Raw genomic sequence first — 15976 nt, 5'->3', positions numbered from 1 at the left:
GTATTACATCTTATGCATGCGCAGAAGGTACTTTAATGGTCAGCGTCGCGTTTTGCCAGCGTGACGTGCCGACAGCCAACCGGACGCCACAGGGGGTAAGCGTCTGTCACTGTTGGTGAACGTCGTTTTGGTGTATCAGGGCCTTAATAGACGACGGATAGGCAGGTGGCGGAATGGTACCCACACAGACGGATGCCGATTGATGGACCGGAAAATTTTCGTAAAATGCTTACCTCTGCTCATATCACACTATGTTTGGCTAAGGACTTATAAAGCAGCAGTAGTTTTTAGATTCAGTGCTTTTCGTTTTTAATCAGCTATACAGTGGATGGACCCCTGCATACTTTCGGTTTGTCAGCCACGGATTTGAATTTTTCCAGATTTTTTTCAATTCTTCTTTTTTTTGGGGTGGATGGTTTTCGGTTTATTTTTCACATCTTTTCCCCGTTTTTTGTGGAAAATGCATATTGAATGTTCATCAACATTGTTGTGTAATTATTTCAATTATTTCAATGCATTTCCATGTGAATTATATTCAGATTTTTTATTTGTGGGCCGGGCCGGTCGCAGGGGTCCACTATATTACACACATCAAAGCCTGCTTGATTTTTCTTTGGTTTAGAGCAGGAATAAGGAAGGCTTTTATGTTTCCATTATTTATCTGTGAGCCTGCTTCCAGGATGGCGTTATATATAGAATATGCCAGCAGTGTTTGGTAGACATAGAAATCCTCAGATTTAAACACCATTTGACTTGGCCTTGAATCTCTGTTTTGCCTGAAGGACTTTGGTGAGTACCAGGAGAGTTATTACTCTGTCCAGACTACAGAGGGAGAGCAAATATCCCAACTCATTGCCGGATATATTGACATCATTCTGAAAAAGGCAAGCCCAAAATATGATGCTCTTTTAATCGATAGGACATGGTTTTACTTGACATTTTGGTCCTCATTATTTTCTGTGGCCTCATCTGCTCACAGAAGCAAAGCAAGGATCGCTTTGGCCTTGAGGGAGATGAGGAGTCCACCATGTTGGAGGAATCGGTTTCCCCTAAGAAGTAAGAAGCATTTCTCTGTCGTTAATGTTTGTCGTTTACATGTCAAAAATGCAACAACAACAGAACCAAAACATTTGTAAGGCCTTCCAAAACATTTTCCACAAATTAAGAAACTTGATCAAATGAGTCATTATTCGTAAGGGTGGACTCAAGGGTTCAGTGTCTCAATACTTTTGTCTGTATTTTGTATGTTTACTTATGATTGATGCGGTATTTGTGGTTTACTTTCAAGACACTGTGATTTGTCTGTGAGAGCGATAGAAGAAAATCCCAACATCCCTGCAAAGTAATTGCACAAGCTGCTCTGTTATTTTTCATCACGAGAAAAACTTCACCGTTTGGAGGTTAAGATATCACAAAGGTTAAGACATCACTTCTTGGAAATAGATTTATGCAGTCATTTTCATTTCCCAGCTGGTTGCTGTTTCTCCCCGTTTTCCCATGTGCCCTAGTGACTGATGGAAACTAATGCAATGCTTGTTTTACGCTCCATCACACTCACACACACACGCACACCCACCCCTACACACACACTTACACACACTTGGAAATTTGTATTCATCAGAAATCCACAGGTTTCTCCGGTAGAATCGGGCATCGTGCCCCTGCTGCGTTAAGGCCAGTTGACTTGATGTTCTCAATACCAAACAAGTTGCTGTTTCCCTCTCAAAATAATAACGTCATTTATACAACAGTCATGTTTAGTGCCAAGGAGGAGAACGTTGTTCATTTTTCGGTATAATGATTTGTCTGAATATGCTTACTCGCCATGGAAACAGCCGTTAGTGTAAGCATTGTTTTAATTACGGCTGAAGTGTTTACAAGAAGCTCTTTCAGCCCGTGTTTCACTTGTTGAATGCTTATAAGACGCCATTATGTGACAGCTTGTTAGATGACATTACATTCCGCGTTTGCCTAAACAATGACCACATATAGTAAGCATGAGTGAACTCTTAGCACCAGTGGTCCATTTCACAAAGCAGGTTTAGTTAAAACTCAGAGTCTGTTAACGGTGAAATGTGGGAAACTCGAAATTTTCCGTTTCAAAAAGGAAGGAAACTCAAACCAGAGAAAGAGGGGTAACTCTAGCCGGTTTCAGAGAGAGAGGTAACTTAAGCTCTCGGTCAGTGACCGCAGTAACAGTCTCTCTCAACCTTTATCTCAATGAACCTCGAGTTTCTCTCTGTCTCCGCCCTCTTTCAGAGCCACATACTCCTTTTCATTTCCTCATTCCCTCAGTTCGCACAGGCGAGTTTTGTCGTAGCATAGTTCTGCCGTCTGTCATTAAAAAAAACAGTCATAATATGAGAATTCCATTAGTCACAGTATCACTTAGAAAAAGTTTCTGTTGAAATTACTCACTTTTATTTCGTCGTGTTCTGGACCCAAAAGATACAAAAAATGTATCTTAATGCAGATGATTATATTTCTTGCAACCATTTAAAAGAAATAAAATTGAGTAAATTCAACAATGTATTAAGATACATTTTTTTAAGTAGAATATACATCTACTAAATAAATGTGTCTGGATCCAGATGTCACAAACGTGACATGTCCTTTTGATAATGATCCCATACGTGGATGAAAGTGCACCATTACTACTACTACTAGAAAATTAAATATCAGGAGGTCAGATGGCGCAGTGATGTTTTTGAATTTCCAGAAAATTATCTTTTTGAGCGGTACCGTTTCACGTGACAGTCCATCATCTACATACACTGAAATAAGTTTCTGTTGAATATTTACTCAATTTTATTTCTTCAACGTGGTTGCACGAAATATAATCATCTGAATCCAGATACATTTTTAAATAGACTATACAGCTACTTACAGATGTATCTGGCTCCAGATTATTTTATTTTGTGCAACCATCTGACGAAGTATAATGGAGTAAATTCAACCATTTTTTTCAGTGTACCCCCATGAGATTATGCGGATGTCTTAACTGCTTTAACAATGTTTTTATATTTCAAATCTCCCCCGCAAGATTGCACGGAAATGAAATAAATGAATAGGCAGAAGCAAGCAGTTTTCCTCTGTTGTATTATTGTGATTGCAAAGGTCTTGAAACTTCCGCATATATTGACATAAGCAACAATGTTCTCCCACACCCCTTCCTTGTTGCCATGGTGACTCGGCGAATCGGGGCTCCATTCATGCTGTCTTTTCATAGTTGTGGTGCACGCGCTTAACACCAGGTGAAGCTACTCCAAATTGAGTAAACTGATTCAAATCAGCTGTTCTGGAACCGGGAACTCAGAGTTTGCTATCTCAGAGTAGATCAACTCAGACTTCAGGATTGGACTCAGAGTTTGATGAACTTGCTTTGTGAAATAGGTCCCAGTTGCATAGCAACGATTTTACATTCATTGTATATGCAGTTGTTGCCAGAATTGAATATGTTCGCAGGTACTCACACCTGGCAATAAGTGAGGATTACTTAGTGCTGCAAAGACTTTGATGCCCAAAGACTGCTCCTTTGACCACAATGCGGAATGTTTATTCACTCCAGCCATGTTGCACTGTATGTATTTATGTTCAACACTTTGTGTCGCTATCCCATCTCTCCTGTGTTTCAAGGTCCACGATTTTACAGCAACAGTTCAACCGGGTGGGTCGGGTAGAGCATGGCTCAGTAGCCCTTCCGGGTATTATTCGCTCGGGGTCTGCTGGCAACCCTGACACTTTCAATGTAGGCACCATGCCCTCTGCCCAGCAACAAATCACCACTGGACAGATGCACAGAGGACACATGCCACCACTAGTGAGTACATAATAATTTACCATTACGGTCATTTAGCACCTCATATAAAGGTTCACTTTGATTCCCAACCAGTGTTCTGGGCACCTTAGTGTCATCAGGTCTGCCGCAAGAGATTATCCAATTCCACGTATTTGTCCTAAGACTACAAACACTGTGTCTTTTTACTTATTTATGACAGCGGTAAACAACACAATTAGTGTAACAAGTAAAACAGCACACCACTAAAACAGAGCACCAACTATGAGATAAATGTAACAGTGAAAAGGTGAGTCTTTAGCTATAAAAATGTCAACTAATCAGGCTTGCCTGATGTCGAGAGGGAGAGCATACCATAGAGTTGGGGCAAGAATGGGAAAAGCTCATTCCCCAAACAGTTTCTTAGCTTTTGGAGCATTTCGCTGGCTGTTCCCTTCTCAGTGCAGAGACTGTGTGAGAACATAAATGTCCACAATGTCCAGTTAAATCCTGATCTACTACATTTTAGACAAGCTGCAAATCTCTGACTAGACGTCACAAAAGCATGAATAAAAATGTCTGCATCTTCCATTCTGAGTATTGGTCTGATCTTATCAATGTTCTTTAGATGAAAAAAGGCCACACGTTTAATCTTTTATGCAGTATGGACCTCAAATTAAAGAGTTTAATCAAATAATACCCCAAGGCTTTTTACCTTATCCTTGCAATCAATCATATGTCATCAAGAGACAGAGCAACAATTTTAACATGGTTACTATGTTTTTAAAGATCCAGACCTCCTTTTGTGTACATAGAAAAGGCTGAAGACGAAAATGGATACAAAACTAAAAGTTTTGCATTTATGTTTGTGTTCAGTGTAGATGTTACTATGCTTACATTGAGCTTTCTCCACAAAGCATATCTTTTTTTGTTGTCAGAATCTGGCCCAGCAAGCCCTGATGGGGACAATCAACAGCAGCATGAATGCTGTGCAGCAGGCCCAGGCTGACCTGGGACATGTTGATAATCTGCCTCCTCTTGGCCATGACCTGGTGTGTCCTCTCCCCACGCTTACATCCTCACGGGCCACAAAAGAAGGTCCACCTGTGCAGTGTAATGAGATCCATACAAGAGCTGTATCAACAATTCTGCCTTTACAAAGTAATAATGCCCAGTTTTGTAAAAAAAAAAAAAAATTCAAAAGAAAAAAAACTGAATTGTTGATACCACCTTTTTATGGGATCTTTTACTAGTTGGATGTAATGAAGGGTCCATTGACTACATTGCTTATGAAAAATGGTTTGCCCCTGATTGCACAATATCCCATCATATCCTCAACTCTCTTCTACTTTTTCTCCTCCCAATGCATTCTGATACTAACCGCAAATGTTCAGTAACAAGCCAACATTTATATGGGATCAGGGTCTCCTAATGTGTCTAAAGCGCACTTTCTTTTCCTTCCACTAAAAGGCATCCAGGGTTTGGGTTCAGAATAAAGTGGATGAATCAAAACATGAAATCCACTCTCAGGTTGATGCCATCACTGCTGGAACAGCATCGGTGGTCAATCTCACTGCAGGTAAAAGTCCAGAAGAATATAGAAAACGTCCGAATGAGGTATCCATGTGCACAAATGTCACCTCATGAAGAAATATTGTGTTCTTACTCATACAGTGTTTGATCCTTGTTGTAGTCATCTTGTTTTTATAAATTGCACAAGATTGTGAAACAAACAGATTATACTGCAGAATAAATAACTGACATGGCCCAGTGGATACATGTCAATTGTTCTTGCCCACTAATTGGTCCTGATGTGAATCCGTATGTTAATCATTACTGTCATATTTGCAGCTGTATCTGATCTTAAAATACATTGTGCCGGAAGATGTGGATTTTGAAAGAGAGCTATCCATGAGTCATCAAGTTGTTTGTTAGGTTTGGGTAAATGATTTTGAAAGATGTAAGCCGGCCTCCTCGAACTGTACAATCAGTCATTCGTATTTGTGTTAGAAAAATAGATTTGTTGTTGTTTTAGTTTTGTTTTTTTTATAGAGCCAAATAAAAAGAAAGGGGGGGGGAAATCAAGATTACTTGGCCAAAGAGCATTTAATTGAGTATTTTTAAAATGTCAAAGAAAAAAAAAAACGACTAATCAGAAAAAAAATAATAAAAGATAAAAGCAAAATTCCCTTGAACCTTTCATGACGATGGGCCCGAAGTTTCCTCTAACAAGGAAGCATTTCCAATTTCTCTTTATGGATACAGTGAATTGTTTTGCTCTAAAGATCAGGCAGTGCATGTCATTGCTCCTCATGATGCTTGGCACCATTCCAGTCAAATTCCTGCCAGCCTTTTTCTGGATTATAATCTCACCTCGCCATCTGTTTGGTGACATTTTCTCCACTATCCAAATCGAAGATTTGCTCCTTCGCAGGCATCGTCTCCCTCAATTTACTTATCTCAATAGAAACATCACTTACTGCTCCAATTGTAGCTCTAAGAAGTGTCACGATGGTACCTCATATGACATGCTCAGCACAATGTACTAGTTTGACATTGAACCACAGTGGTGGTGCACTTCTTTCCACAGGTGAGCCCATGGAAACCGACTACACAGCAGTTGGTTGCGCCATCACGACTATTTCCTCCAACTTGACTGAAATGTCCAAGGGCGTCAAGCTGCTTGCCGCCTTAATGGACGATGAGATGGGCAGTGGACACAAGCTCATGGGTGCTGCCAGGATGCTGGCAGGAGCGGTGTCGGATCTGCTCAGAGCTGTTGAGCCTGCGGCCGCTGAGGTGAGCCACCTATTCATTATTATAGTGACTTGGACAAACAACATTTTCACTTTACATTTTCTTAAACGACCCTGTTAAGTAAATGCAGGGATTAGTTTCTAATACAGGTGTGAAGGTAGTTGCTGAAAATGTCTTAAAGAGGAAATCACAGGAAACATATTTTTTACAACAATATATTTTCCCAGCAGGCCCACTAGTTGAAACACGGCATTCTGATCAATATCGCGTTTGCGGAATATGAGTTAAGCAGCAAAATCCAACCCTTTTTAGCCATCTCTGGGGGCGGCCATTTTGTCATTTCTTTCGACTGAAAATTACATCACAACTACACAGGGCTCCGGGAACGACCAATTACAGCTCGCCTGTTTTCTAAAACTGAGCCGTGATTGGTCGTTACCTGAGCCTGAGCAGATGTGATGTCATTTTCAGTCGAAAGAAGCGAGATGGCTAAAACGGGGGGATTAACTCTTATTCTACAAACGTAATATTTATCGGAATGCCTTGTTTCAATTAGTGGGCCTGCATAGAACATATTCTTGAAATAAACAATTATTTGGGTTGACTTCATCTTTAAGACTCAATTGTAGTGCTGCAGCGGTAAACTGTTTTTCACCATTTCAGTTTTGCTTACTTTTTGGGGTGCTGCATTAAAAAGTAAGACATGACAGCCAGACTGTGGACAACCACAGACATCAGCTTTTCATGATTTTAAAGCCTTGTTTTTTCTTGTCTTTGATTTGTCAAATTTGCAAGGCATATTTATTTTCACTTTAATGGGACTTTCTTCTGAAATCGACTTGGCGATTTTAAACCTGAAAATTGTGCTAGATCCCTCCTGGAAGCATTAGTGTGAGTAGGCCAAGTTAGCGTACTGAATGTGATGATGTCATCTCTCTACAGTCCAGGCAGACTGTGCTGACTGCAGCAGGAAGTATCGGACAAGCCAGCGGGGACCTGCTCCGTCACATGGGGGAGGGCGAGACTGATGAGAAGTTCCAGGTTGGACCCCACCCACTCCTTGTTCCTATGACAATGCTGGCCAAACAAGAAGACGTCATCTGAATATGTCAATGCATGTTTATGTAATTTTCACTTGTTTTATTCTTAGACTATTACTTCATGTAGTTTTGTGTCATGGAGAGTTTTCAGCCATAACCCAGACATTTCAACACAATATTATTGACTACTGGTTTCCATTCGTTTGCATTGACCATAACATAGAACCAGATGTGAATTGTTGGATTATTTGCTTTCTTTTGTACATCAGTACAATGTGTTATTTGTATGTCATCTTAAGTAAGATAGATATGATCTAGTAGTGCCCTGAAACTGTTTTTCAACACTGTGCTCTCATCTAAGGACATTGGTTCTTGTATTTCAGGACACCCTGATGAACTTGGCCAAGGCAGTGGCCAATGCAGCTGCGATGTTGGTTCTGAAGGCCAAGAATGTGGCCCAGGTGGCCGAGGACACCATATTGCAGAACCGCGTGATTGCGGCCGCCACTCAGTGTGCCCTGTCCACCTCACAGCTGGTAGCCTGCACCAAGGTAATGATGTGAAAGTTGTTGGGCTGCACAGCCAAGTAGGTAGAGGACATCCTCTGTACGAATTGTAGTGAGCAAGCATGCATTCTCATAATCCTTTTAAATTCAAAACCTTGTGAATAGTACATGTGTTGACAAACGCTTATACATGATAGAATGGCTTTATGCACAGAACTCCACCAAGGGCAAACAGTCCTATTTTGGATCAGACCTAAGGTCATCGTCATCATCATCTTTCCACCAGTCATCATTTCAAATTGTGTTGTCATCATTATATTCTTTGAAATGAAGATATGAAAATCTTAAAATACTGGATGAGAAGTATTTTTAATGGGTTCCCCTTGGCACATGTGCATCCCCTCTAGTGGGTTTTTTATTTATTTTTTGTAGGTCTGCTATCTAACAAAGCTCTGCTATTAAACACATAAAAGAAAAACTATAACTATCATGGTATTAATTTGTGATTCCCGATTAAAAAAAAATATATATATATATTATTGTAGTTTGTCAAATTTGCCCTGCATTATCAGATTATTCAGATTCTTCTTCTGTTGCAGGTGGTGAGTCCAACCATCAGCTCCCCCGTGTGTCAGGAGCAGCTTGTGGAAGCTGGGAAACTGGTGGACCGCTCTGTGGAGACGTGCGTCAAAGCTTGCCGCTCAGCCAGCGACAATGGCGAGCTGCTGAAGCAGGTCGGCGCAGCGGCCGGCGTGGTAAGCCAGGCCCTCAGCGACCTTCTGCAGCACGTCCGCCACTACGCCAGCTGCGGCGAGCCCATCGGACGCTACGACCAGGCCACTGACACCATCATGAATGTCACCGAAAATATTTTTACTTCGATGGGTGATGCCGGTGAGTATCCAGAAGTGAGGCTGCAGTGGGATGCTGGAGGAGGAATTTGTATGAATTAGGATTGAGGCAAAACCATAACATCGGTGTTGTAGATTCAACACATAAAAATAATCATTTCCAAGCCACCAATTTCCTGGGGTTCAATACCAAACGTTTTGTTTAAAAAAACAACCGTGCTCTGAATAAGAGCAGGCTTTTAACCTTCAAGAACAAAGCTTTTTTTTTTTTTTTTTTTACAAATATACCTTGTCAGCAACAAATCAACAGTGATTTATACCCAGCAAGCAATCTATATTCCCCAAGGCTGTACATGTAGGCTGTAAAACATCTCAGCGTCTAGTCTCTGGAAGGAGTGGGGTGAGTGATTTCCGACTAGAAGGGGGTGTTCGGGAAACATAGCTTTTTATAGCACATGTGTGGGGAGATGCTGCATACACTCTCTGGCCACAACATTTAGTTTCACGTGCAGTTTAATGAGATCAACATAGAGCTGTGCACTCATTGTCAAATAGAGGTATTCATTTACATGTACTGGAGTGCAATAAACCTGTTATTGTTGTGGTTGTCAGTGCTGTAAAACAACACGGCATCATACTCAGAGGTGTATGATGTAGTTATCTTATCGTCACCCTCTTAAAATAATGGCACAAGTCATTTTTTCATTTTTTTCAGAAAACATGAAAAACAACCACATTCTGATTATCTTATATGTATTAATAATTTCATTCCAGGCGTAGAATTGAATGATCTGTTTAACTAAGGATGCAGCCGGTTTTATCAGAGGTGGGAGGCCAGCATCCTGAGGAGATGTTTAAGGCAAAAAAATACATTTTGGCAAAATATGACTTAGGCCATTATTTTAAGAGGCTGATGTTATATTAGATTTGTATCCATTAGTGTGAAAGTGATATCTACCGGTATATGCAAAGTAAAACATACGGGAAAACAATTGTGAAGTCAGAGGTCACTGATGTCGAGCGAGAGGGCTGTCAGCGTGAGGTCAGGGGTCTTCTACACAAAGTTATTCAGGCATGCATTTACAGTCCTTGCTTTGTACTGTGAGGCACAATCTTGCTGGAACAGAAAAAGACCTTTCTCAAATGTATCCAACTAAGAAAATTGCCCAAAATGTCATGGTAAGACAAATTAATATTGATTGTATTTTGATTCACTTAGACTCAATCCTACAATGAATTGGCACAAATGCAACTTTTTCCTTGCTTGTCTTAATAGGTGAGATGGTGCGTCAGGCCCGGGTTCTAGCGCAAGCCACCTCTGACTTGGTCAATGCCATGCGATCCGATGCAGAGGCAGAAGTGGATGTTGACAACTCCAAGAAGCTATTAGCCGCAGCTAAACTCCTGGCCGATGCCACGGCTAGAATGGTGGAGGCGGCTAAGGTACAAATGTTTTTGTTTTTCTTGCAAATTTATTGATTGATAATTGGATTTTCATCACATTTGCAGTTTTCTCATTTCATTGCAAAATGGCTCCCTAATTAAAGCACAGCTCCCATTATCATCTTAATCTATTGAAAAACAATACCCTTTTATTTTTCTTCTGTCGTTCTAATGATGACATGGCCTGTAATGCCATATTGAATGCGGTGTTAAAATATGAGCTAAATCAAGTGGCTCTATTGCTTTCATGAATTTACTGCAAATTTTTGGCATAGCTGCACACACACTGCCTGCCATCATATTTTCACATTCCATTTAAAAGGGTGCAGAATCCATGGCTCTTAATAAACTCCCGGCCTTGTTAAGCAGGATATTATCAGAGTGAAACACCCCGGCAGGTGAAATGCCGCATAAGGGTCATTTTTAATCAGTACAATAATTGCCACATCCCTGCTGTTATCATCAATCTGGCAATGGCCGTCATGAGAAAGCAACCTAATACAGTAGCATCTATTGTGACACTGTGATAACTATGTTCACTTTGATTGACAAGATCTGGTTCAAGCTGTCATATAGTTAGCCAAAGCTTTAATTTTAGATGTGTGTGTGTATGCACCCTCAGGGGGCGGCTGCTTACCCGGAGAATGAAGACCAGCAGCAGAGGCTCAGAGAGGCAGCTGAGGGTTTGCGTGTCGCCACTAATGCCGCCGCTCAAAATGCAATAAAGAAAAAGCTAGTCAGCAGGCTGGAGGTGAGTCAAACGTGGCAGCATGTTTGCATCTTCTTGTTTGCCTGTCCTCCTTACTACATGCTCCGTCCCTGCAATACAAACATACGAGGCTGAAAAAGACGCAAGCTCAAACACGTCAACATCATATTTACAGCCAAGATTATATTTTATGGTTGTGAAGACCTGTGTTTAGTCATCAGATTACCCTTAATGAGTGAAACCACTCTGCTCCAGCTATCAGACATTGTACATCACAGTAATAGTGCTAATGGTCATTTTGTGTGTCAGACACAAAGAAAATGCCATACATATATTTAATGTGTCTGTGTGCACGTAAATGTCATACCGTGGATAAAATAAGCCCGCTCGCCTCCAAATCACCTCATTGTGGAATGCCATACTCTTGTCATCCCCTCAAAGCTAGTGACAACTAATTAATGTGAGCTAAGAAGTATATATAGTATATTTAGTCTAAAGGACAGGGAAACTGCAGCATAAAAGCAGTGCTCATTATCTTGTGAAAAAACGCTTGACAGCGCACACACATTGCAGTTCCATTTGGTGTTTTTTCTTATTTGAGCCTGTTCTCATGAGTATTCAGTAAGATTTCAGATGAAAATCTAACCACTAGTATTTGTAGAAAATGGATCTCTGTCATGTCAGGGAGATTTCCGGATAAAATTCTTGTGAGAATACGTTGCTTAGTTCGATATAACGGCTTACATGACAGCAAGGAGCGAAACCCTTTACAGGGCACTTTTTCTGTTAACATTCATTTTCAATTAACCCAAGTAATCTTTGTGTCACTTGTGCAGATAGCTGCTAAGCAGGCGGCCGCTGCTGCTACTCAAACAATTGCAGCTGCGCAAAATGCTGCTGCTTCCAACAAAAATACTGTCTCACACCAACAGCTTGTACACAGCTGCAAGGTATGATTATCACACTTTGTTTTTTTGCTCTGTTACAATATCACTTAATAAAAATCATTAAATAAATAATAATAAAATGTAACTTATATAGCACACGTTATAGTGGTAAATGCACAGGTGCTTTTCTAGGAACTTTTTTTCTAGAAGGATATATATAGAATGAACACTTGTTCAATTGAAATAATAAACTGCTGACATTTTTTCAATACAACAATTATGTTCAATCACCTTTCACTTCCATCAGTGTCGTTTTTTTTTTTTTTTCAACCTCTGGTTGAAAACAAACATAAATTCAGAGCTCTGAGAAAATAACAAACTAAATATTGTTCATCTATCCGGGTAGTTGTCTTTTTATGGAGCAAGTGATATTTCAACATCTTATCTGTTTGATGAGAAGATTCGAACAATCGATGTCCTCAAGGCTGGTGAGATGTTCCACTGTTACTCCAACTTAGGTGTGTAGTAGGTCCACTTTCTGTAGGTCTGTGGTAGGTCCACTTTCCGTAATCACACATCCAATGACAAATAGTTGTCCATCAAATGGATTCAGTTTCTTTCATAAATCGTTAGGTATACCAAAGAAGAAAAAAAACCTGCATAAGCAGGGTAAATTATTATTCTCTATTCTCCAATTGATTTCTTTTTTTTTTAATGAATGTCTCATTGTGAATTCACCATCTTTCAATGCATACAGCAAATTCAAGGTCAATTACCACGACATTGACAAAATGGCTTCTACAACTCATAGCTTGCTTAGCATCATTAGCGTCAAATAATGAACTCACCAGAGAATGCAATTCTATGGTCGTCTGCAGAACTCCTGGTAAACAGGTTTGGGTGAATCTCGTATTAAAACTTGCTGGAAATTTTTTTTCCGTTGCTTTCACGAGTTGTTTTACTCTTCTCGCATCAAGCCGCTCTTCACTCCGTAAGTCTCGATTGCGTACTGACTTACGATCGCTGCATCACTTCCTCTCTCTTACTCTCTGACTGAGAAGACATTACTTACTTCTGCTCTCTGCTGGACAGAAACTGCTACTGCAGGCTATACAGTAATAAAACAAGTGGGTTACAATAACATTTGTGGAAAATTAGCTAAGCAGCAAAATCTACTTGTTTTTAGCCATCTCAGGGGCGGACATTTTGTCATTTTCTACCAACTGAATATGACATCACAGTTGTTCAGGGCTCAGCGAATGACCAATCACAGCTCACCTGTTTTCTGATCCTGACCCCTGATTGGTCGTTACCCGAGCCCTGAGTAACTGTAATGTCATTTTCAATTGACAGCAAGTGGCAAAATGGCCGCCCCCTGAGATGGATAAAAACGGGTAGATTTTGCTACTTAATTCATGTCCCACAAAAGCAATATTAAGCAAAATTCCGTGTTTACTAGTGGGGGGGGGCAAACAACATCTTATTGTAAAGACATTTTTGGGGTTGACTTCCATTTAATTTTGGATAGTATGTTATCTTTTTCTCATAATATTTTGACTTAATTCCTGTAAACCTTTGGGTGTTATTTTTCCCATAATATCACAACTTCGCTATATATTTGTTTTTGTCACGTAATATTCTTTGTGTAATTTGACATTTGTCTCGTGAAATGTGGACTTTCTTGTTAGAAAATGTAATCTTTTTCTTTGTACTATTACAGCTTTAGGAATACTGCCTTTTTGACAAATATTTAAGCCTGCTTCTGTATTTCAATGTTGGTTATTATATTGATGCGTGAAGAGCTAATTATGTCTCTTTTGTGGTGCTTAGTGTAAATAAAAGTTTGAGAACCACTGCTGTAGTTAACAACCATGTACCTTGTGCACATTTAGGCAGTAGCCGATAGCATTCCTCAGTTGGTGCAAGGCATGAGGAGCAGCCAAGCCCAACCTGAAGAGCTTGGGGCCCAGCTTACCCTCATCATGGCCAGCCAGAGTTTCATACAGGTCTGACTTTCTTCTTTGTACAGTAACAGCGTGGAAAAATCACTCTTCAGCTTGCGGTGATGATGTGACATTGATGTTTTGCTCTCCTTCAGCCTGGAAGCAAAATGGTGGTGTCTGTGAAGTCAGCCGTTCCGACAGTGGCTGACCAAGCTGCGGCTATGCAACTGGGTCAGTGTGCCAAGAACCTGGCAACCTGCTTGGCAGAGCTCAGGACAGCCACCCAGAAGGTATCTATCCCTGACATTTGTTTAAAAAGTCATCTAACTACGGTAATGCAAGCATTATATTGGCGTATTGTTCTCAGGCACCACTTAAATGCGCTCAGTCTCCTGACCTCATCCAGAGCTAATAGGCTCAATATTTTCCTGCATGATGGCATCCTGTCTGGTTGGGCAGCATGCAACTAACGGCTACATCTATGCATTGTTTAAAGGCCCATGAAGCGTGTGGTCCACTGGAGATCGACTCAGCCCTGAAAACAGTTCAGACGCTGAAATGTGAGCTGCAGGATGCCAAGATGTCCGTTATTGACAGTCAACTCAAACCACTCCCTGGGGAATCGGTGAGCCCATCATCTGCCCACTGAAGTCGTATTGTAAAGATGTAAAGTTTTGAAACAACACAGTGGGGTCATTCCAGTTTAATTGAATTGATTTTTGTGCGCCCTGCTGTTCACACAGTTGGAGAAGTGTGCTCAGGATTTGGGAAGCACATCGAAGGCTGTGGGCTCTTCCATGGCCCAACTGCTGACTTGTGCTGCTCAAGGCAATGAACATTATACAGGTCAGAGAGGTGTTTTCAAGCAGTTTCAGTTAACAAATTCACTCTGTCTAAATGCTCTGTCAAGGCTTGGTTGGACATAATCAGTTTAACAGTTCCTGACTTCTCTATTATTCTTTAAACTGTGCCAAGAAGAGAGGAAAATACTACTTTTCTTTTTTGAAGACTCCTTTGCCCTTTTTCAGGCCCAATGGGGATCTCAGAGGAGGCATGAGGTCTTAGAGAATGTCTTTCCTATAACTATGATTGCTCACAGGCAGCTCATCATGCTGTGGCCCAGGGTGCTGCTGGCTACTCATTAATCTTATTTTCACTAGATTTAACATTCAATCAGCAAATGGCTCCTCTTGGCTGGTTAAAGCAATTTGGTGCAATTTTCTGCTATTCTTTTAGTATGTATAATACATTAAGAGCATCTCCCATGTGAGGCCATGTTGATAAAAATACCCGATTTATTTGGACAGAGGGCATTTTATTACGAAGGGTTGTTCTTTTTGTGGCTTTGCGAACCCCAGATGTGCAAAATGACGTGATTTGGGGAATTAAAAGTAATACACAAGCTTCCATGTGTCTTGCGTAAATCCCATTAACCCCTCAAGAATATTGTTAATAAAAATAAATGAATGTCATCAAAAATGAACTATATATTTGAATCAAATATGCTTGATCTAAAGAAATAAAATATTCCAGTTGGAAGGTAATAGACCAATCAATGCAAACAAAGATCATTAAAGTGGAAGTCAACCCAAACATATTTTTTTTAAAGAATATTTTCTATGCAGGCCCACTGGTTGAAACAAGGCATTCTGATAAATATTGCGTTTGTGGAATAACAGTTAATCTAGCCGTTTTTAGCCATCTCTAGGGGCGGCCAATTTGTCACTTCTGCTCAGTTCTCAGGTAACGACCAATCATGGCTCAGCTTCAGAAAACAGGTGAGCTTTGATTGGTCGTTGCCTGAGCCCTGAGCAACTGTAATGTCATTTTCAATTGACAGTAAGTGGCAAAATGGCCGCCCCCTGAGATGGATAAAAACGGGTAGATTTTAGCTGCTTAACTCATATTCCACAAACACAATGTTAATCAGAATGCTGTGTTTCAACTAGTGGGCCTGCATAGAACATATTCTTTCAAAAAAATGTGTTGTTTGACTTCCCCTCACTAATTGAGCACTGGATTCTGAGTCATTCTCAACATTTAGTAGACAGGCTTATCCAGCTTT

The 15976-nt window shown here is 40.5% G+C and overlaps 1 protein-coding gene across 7 annotated transcripts in view; it reads left to right on the top strand.

Moving 5' to 3' along the window:
- The window catches only part of tln2b (talin 2b), a 122637-nt gene that overhangs the window by 74292 nt on the left and 32369 nt on the right, over window positions 1-15976 (top strand). For 6 of the 7 annotated variants that reach the window (XR_015086415.1, XM_086027622.1, XM_086027618.1 and 3 more), the window contains 16 exons: window positions 783-884; window positions 980-1056; window positions 3637-3820; window positions 4714-4827; window positions 5246-5354; window positions 6366-6574; window positions 7475-7573; window positions 7956-8123; window positions 8678-8972; window positions 10206-10372; window positions 10995-11123; window positions 11918-12031; window positions 13861-13974; window positions 14067-14201; window positions 14408-14536; window positions 14655-14757. Coding sequence is in view for 6 of the 7 variants with exons in the window: in XM_086027622.1 (XP_085883748.1) it covers window positions 783-884; window positions 980-1056; window positions 3637-3820; window positions 4714-4827; window positions 5246-5354; window positions 6366-6574; window positions 7475-7573; window positions 7956-8123; window positions 8678-8972; window positions 10206-10372; window positions 10995-11123; window positions 11918-12031; window positions 13861-13974; window positions 14067-14201; window positions 14408-14536; window positions 14655-14757 (2248 nt within the window). In the remaining variant the exon portion in view is untranslated. Of the gene's footprint in view, window positions 1-667; window positions 885-979; window positions 1057-3636; window positions 3821-4713; window positions 4828-5245; window positions 5355-6365; window positions 6575-7474; window positions 7574-7955; window positions 8124-8677; window positions 8973-10205; window positions 10373-10994; window positions 11124-11917; window positions 12032-13860; window positions 13975-14066; window positions 14202-14407; window positions 14537-14654; window positions 14758-15976 lie in introns of those variants that run through there. The other variant, XM_086027623.1, reaches the window with a different exon arrangement.

This window comes from Filicampus tigris, chromosome 4 (assembly GCF_054856515.1).
Source record: "Filicampus tigris isolate MCC_2025a chromosome 4, RoL_Ftig_1.0, whole genome shotgun sequence".
NCBI classification, from domain to species: domain Eukaryota; kingdom Metazoa; phylum Chordata; class Actinopteri; order Syngnathiformes; family Syngnathidae; genus Filicampus; species Filicampus tigris.
The sequence above is the reverse complement of the archived record's forward strand: the minus strand, read 5'-3'. Positions and strand labels throughout refer to the sequence as shown.